The 5,781-nt window shown below is 59.5% G+C and overlaps 1 protein-coding gene across 1 annotated transcript; it reads right to left on the bottom strand.

Annotated features, from left to right (window-relative positions):
- Positions 1-215: 215 nt before the first annotated feature.
- Positions 216-3,915, bottom strand: LOC101143340 (DNA-directed RNA polymerase, mitochondrial-like). Its single transcript, XM_055386963.2, is given in 3 exon segments — positions 216-1,985; positions 1,987-3,550; positions 3,552-3,915. Coding segments are annotated over 3 exon segments (3,369 nt in total). The 5' UTR covers positions 3,599-3,915; the 3' UTR covers positions 216-227.
- Between the last annotated feature and the right edge of the window lie 1,866 nt (positions 3,916-5,781).

Genomic DNA, 5,781 nt, shown 5'->3' with positions numbered 1-5,781 from the left:
TTCTTAGTCTTCTCAAACTTCTTTGAAGGTCTGTCTACGCTTCCTGTCTCACTTTCTACCCATTCCTCAATTCACCACAACATGGCTGCTGCCTGCGCCACACCAGGTAAAGGCTCCTTCCACTTCACCAACAACTTTCTTTTTCTTTTCTTTTCTTTTCTTTTCTTTTTTTTTTTTTTTTTGGCAAAAGAGCTTTATTTACACACTGGCACAAGGCTCGTGGGCTGTCAGCTGAAGAAGTAGGTGGAACGCTTCACCTGCTCCAGGTCGAAGGCCCCTGGCTTGGGCACCGCCTGCAGTGTCTCCTTCAGCTGGCTGGCCTCCAAGATCTTCTGGGGCTCAGAGCAGAACCGCTTGACCAGGAACCTGGACAGGTCCTGCAGGATGGGCTCGCTGTGCAAGCGGACAAACTGCTCCCGGCACACCTGGTTCATGACAGAGACATCAGCTGCGTGGGTCCAGTAACAGTCGTGCACAGAGACGAAGGTCAGGCCCTTCCTGTAGTAGTGCAGGGCGGTGAGCATCATGTGTGAGGAGTACAGCGAGTGGATGAAGTTGGGCGGGAAGCCGTTCTTCTGCTTACGTGGGTTGGGCTTTCGGCTGATGTCTCCGTTGTGGGTGTAGGCGATGCTCTGAATTCCACCTCCTATTTGCTTGCCCTTGGAGTCCAGGCGATACGGCTGGATGACGGGGACGCCCAGGGGTGTGACCCACTCCACCACGGAGCCCGTGTGGGAGATGAGGCGGGCGCTCTCGGTCAGCCAGTGCTGGATGGCCCGGGTCCCCGAGAACATCTCCTGTAGACTCTTGAAGACCTGGCGTGCGAGATAGTGGGAGGCCTCCCACACGAACTCCTGGGGAAAGTCGTTCAGCTCCCGGAGGCGCTTCTCAATCTGCAGGCGCCCGCCATAGCGGGTGACCCCGTACACCACGGTCATCACCGTCTGCTTCACCACCTTGCGGGTGATGAAACCTTCCAGCACCTGTGCCACCCGCGTGCCCCGCTGGGCGTCTTGCCTACGGAACACCTCCACCTGCGCAGCCACGCCGCTGTACACGTCCTGCGGCACATCCGAGGGCTCCAGGTTGACGGAGGCGGCGCCCACGCTGTCGCGGCCCAGAGCAGCATAATGCTGCAGGCCGTTGCAAGAGCCGTCCTGATGGACGGGGAGGTGGGAGACATAGGCGGCAGGGTCGGAGGCGCGCACAGCGTTCGCCACCTCCATACAGCAGGCCAGCGTCTGCCAGGGTTCCTCCGCGCCCATCCACCACTTTCGGCCCGTCAAGGGTTGGTCCGCGGAGTCCAGGATGTCATCCATCACCTCCTCCGCAAAGGCCAGGCACTTCCGCAGAGGCTCCCGCTTCTTCAACCCCGTGAGGTTGACCAGGTGGATCTTGAGCCAATCCAGGCCGCGCGGGCCGAGCGGGCGGCCCTGGGCGAACTCCAGCAGGGCCCGCGCCACGTCGCTGCCCAGGTGGTTGAAGTGCGGCGGGCAAGGGTAGGCGCGGCCGCGGAAGTCCATGTTGTGCGGCAGCCAGAAGACGCGGTCCCGCAGGTGCTGCGCCAGCGAGAGGCGGTACAGCGCTTCCGCCCGCAGGCTGTGCATCTCCCGGGCCACCTTCTGGCAGTGCGCCAGCTCCCGGCGCAGCTCGGCTTTGCGGGCGGGCGCGGCGCTGTGCGGCAGGTGGGCTTCGGGCGGCTGGGGCGCCTCGGAGGGCGGGGCCGGCACGCCTAGCTGGGGGCAGCCCTCGGCCTGGAAGAGCTGCAGCACCAGGTCTAGCACGCGCCCGTTGACGCGCCAGGCGCAGTTGCCCAGTTGGGTGAGGGCGTCCAGCGCGCCATGCAGCGCGGTGGGCGGGCAGGTTTCCAGCAGCTCCTGGTGCTGCGTGGGGCCTTCCACCGTGCGCATCAGCTTGGTGGGGCTGAGCAGGAAGGCACCAGAGTGCGGCGATGTCTAGGGCAGCGGGGGGCAAAGCATGGGTAGGTACATCCACCGCCTCGAAGGTCAGCGTGGGCTCCGTGGCCTTCTCCAGCAGCTGCACGTAGGCCGGGTGCGACTTCAGGATGCCGATCTGCTGGACGTTGCGGAAGGAATACACGTGGTAGACCACGGGGACAAGCCGAGAGGAGCGATGCGGCTTGTCCAGGCTGCATGGCATCTGCGTAGCCTGCACCAGCATCTCCGCCAGCAGCTTGCCCAGCTCCATCTGCACTGGCAGGGGCCAGGGCTGCTCCCGCAGGGCCTCGGGCGCCCCCAGCGCCTCCCAGTACTGCCGCGGCAGGCAAGGCTCGGGCACCTCGGCGTCGGAGGCCAGCAGGCATAGGAACTTCCTGTAGTGGTTCTGCAGCGCCTGCACCTGGCCACTGACCCGCTGCCTCTGCACCACGTGCAGGCTGAAAGTGCGCGCACTCAGCTCCCGGGCCAGGGTGGTGAAGGACTCACCTTGGGCGGGCAGCGCCTGCAGGACCTGCAGGAGCATCCGCACCACCTCGCACTCGTCCAGCAGGCACAGGAACGGGTACAGTGAGAACCTGCCCTCGTACACCTCGCGCTCTGGGCGGTTCTTGGTCTCCCGTAGCGCCCGGCACAGTGCTTTCTCCCATTGGTCCCGCAGGGTCTTCAGGGTCTTCCGCGCGTGCGTGACCTCCTTGCTTGGCAACGTGGGCTTCTCCACCGACACCACGCACACCCTGCTGGCCAGCTCCATGTGGAGCTGCTTCTCAAAGAGGCACTGCAGGGTCTTCAGGGGCAGGTGCAGCTTCGGGTAGGACACACGCCCATCCTTGGCATACACGTCCCTGAGCAGCTTGGAGGTGTTGACCGGGGGCGGCAGCTGCGGCGGGAGGCTGAAGGTGGGCTTCACCTTGTGCACGGCCTTCAGAACAGTGGCCCGATCCTCCTCAGACAGGGGCACGGCGGTGAAGAGTGCCTGCAGCTTCAGCCCCTCCTGGCTCATCTGTTCCAGACACCTTTCGATGGTCCCGGCGTCCTGGTCCTGCCTCCCCATGCACTGGAGGGCAGCCGCATAGGACAGCAGGTCCCGGGTCAAGCCGGCATCCTTCACCATGAATAACACATACACCAGCTCCTTGAAGGCACCCTGCCGCGCCCAGCCAAGCATCACGGCGTTGTACATGTCCAGCGTGAGCAGCTTCCGCTTCTGCCGCTGGCCGTGGTGGACGACCAGCAGGTGGTGGGCGAGGGGCAGCTGGTTAGTGAGCAGGCAGCACTTGAAGAAGGCCAGGAGCCTCTGCTGCTGACCTGAGAGCTGGGCCTGCGAGTGCTGCGCCGACAGGGCCTGCTCCACATCGAGGCTCAGCTTCCCAGGGGCCTCCTGCAGCAGCCGGGCCAGCTGCTCCTCCCAGGGGCTCTCGGGGGCCTGGCGCGTGCAGTGCTCCAGGCACCCGGCCATCTGCTTGCTCAGGAGCCGGGGCTCCACCTGCAGGCGACTGGTCAGCTCCTTGAACTCCCCGCTCTGGAATGGCATCTGCAGCTTCGCCTTCAACCGCTGCATACGCATTTGCTGGGTCCACTTATCCTTCTCCAGTCTTTGCCCAGCGGCCACAGGGCACCGGGGTGGCATCCTTGGCCCCCATCTGGACCTTCCTGGGTGGCTGGAGGCTACCACCTCCACTGCCACATTCTGGGAGCCGCGCCACATCCACCCTGTTCACCACCACCTCCGACACGCTCTCAGCCTGCAGCTGCCGCACCCGCGCCTGGAGCACCTCCAGCAGCTCCACGTGGCCCCAGTCCTTCCTGCGGTCTTGGTCTTGCTCCTGGGGGCTGGCGGATGAGCTCCTCCTGGGGCCGCAGACGCCACCGACGGTCCCTTCTTTGGCGGGGAGTCCCGGGCGGCCGCAAGGCCTCAGGGCCCGTTTGAGCCCCGCCGCTCCACAGCTTTCTTGTTGGTAAATACAGGGGGCATTTCTTCAGATCTTAATTGATTTTTCTATACTGTGATTGCTTCCTCTTTCTGAGATGCTTGCTTCTCTTGGCTGCTTGGAACCATAGTCTCCTCTTTCTGCTTGCTCCTTCTTAGTTTCCTCTTGAGCTTTTTTTCCTTTGCCTGACCCTTATATGTTCGAGCTCTTAGAGATGGTCCTAAGTCTCTACTCTTCTCACCTTCACCCTCAACCATGGACATTGAAAGATTCTCCCCGGGGCCTGAAAGCTTAAGGGAATGAATAACTCCTCCTTACTCAGGCCCAGTGCCAAGGCTCAAGGCCACTTGTACCAGCAGCGTGCGTCAGCAAGATAGCAGAAGCAGGAAGACAGCTGGCTGGAGGACACATACCCCGGAAGATTGAGAGGGAGGCCGTACGGGTACTACATAGCAGACACGTCAGACTGGGACACTGCCTGTTTACAGAGGACTATAAAACCCCTGCCCCGGACTCACTTGGAGCTGACGCCATTTTAGGCCTCAGTCCACCAGCACCCAGGCGCTTATTGAGAGAGCGTGTTGTTCCACACAGCCTCATGTTGTCTGTTGGCGCGCTCTGCTCTCGCGCTTCGAACGATACAAGAGCCTTGCAGACATCTTATTTTATGGCTTTTTTTACTCTTTAGAAACAAATGACTCAAAAATCTATCATCTCTGGCCAGTCGCGGTGGCTCACGCCTGTAATCCCAGCACTTTGGGAGGCTGAGGCGGGTGGATCACGAGGTCAGGAGATCGAGACCATCCTGGCTAACACAGTGAAACCCCATCTCTATTAAAAAATACAAAAAACTAGCCGGGCGTGGTGGCACACACCTGTAATCCCAGCTACTTGGGAGGCTGAGGCAGGAGAGTCCCTTGAACCGGGGAGGCGGAGGTTGCAGTGAGCTGAGATGGCGCCACTGCACTCCAGCCTGGGCAACAAGACCGAGACTCCGTTTCAAAAAAAAAAATCTATCGTATCTACCCTGATGAGTTTGGTGAGACCCAAACGCGACATTCATCTACTTTCTAGATATCACCTAGATGACTTATAGGCACCCCAAGCTCCAAAATGGAACACATCCTTTCACCTCAACATCTGTTTCTCCTCTAGTGTTACGTAGCTTATTAAATAACTTTACCATGAACTTGGTTGACCACACCAGAAATCTGGGAGGTCTCCTGCAAATTGTTTATTCTCTCTCCTCCACCCCCAACCTGTCCATTATAATCAAATATGAAATTTTGTCACCTTGAAACCCTAAATATTTCTTTTTTTAACTTTTAAAAAAGTTTGGTAAAATACACACAACATAATTTTTTTTTTCAAGATAGGGTCTTACTCTGTCACTCAGGCTGGAGTGCGGTGGTGCCATCATGGCTCACTGCAGCCTTGACCTCCCAAGCTCAAACAATCCTCCCGCCTCAGCCTCCTGAGTAGCTGGGACTACAGGTGCCTGCCCCCACGCCCAGCTAATTTCTGTATGTTTTTTAGAGAAGGGAGGAGGGGTATCACCATCTTTCCCACGCTTGTCTTAAACTCTTGACCTCAAGCGATCCTCCCACCTCAGCCTCCCAAAGTGTTGGGATTACAGGTGTGAGCCACCATGCCTGGCCCAAGTTTACCATTTTAACCTTTTTGTTTGTTTGTTTTTTGAGACGGAGTCTCACTCTGTCTGTCGCCCAGGCTGGAGTGCAATGGTGCGATCTTGGCTCACTGCCACCTCTGCCTCCCAGGTTCAAGCGATTCTCCTGCCTCAGCCTCCTGAGCAGCTGGGATTACAGGCAGGTGCCACCACGCCTGGATAATTTTTATATTTTTAGTAGAGCTGGGGTGTCACCATGTTGGCCAGG

Source organism: Gorilla gorilla, chromosome 4, assembly GCF_029281585.2.
Source record: "Gorilla gorilla gorilla isolate KB3781 chromosome 4, NHGRI_mGorGor1-v2.1_pri, whole genome shotgun sequence".
NCBI lineage: Eukaryota > Metazoa > Chordata > Mammalia > Primates > Hominidae > Gorilla > Gorilla gorilla.
This window is presented reverse-complemented; position numbering and strand designations above follow the sequence as displayed.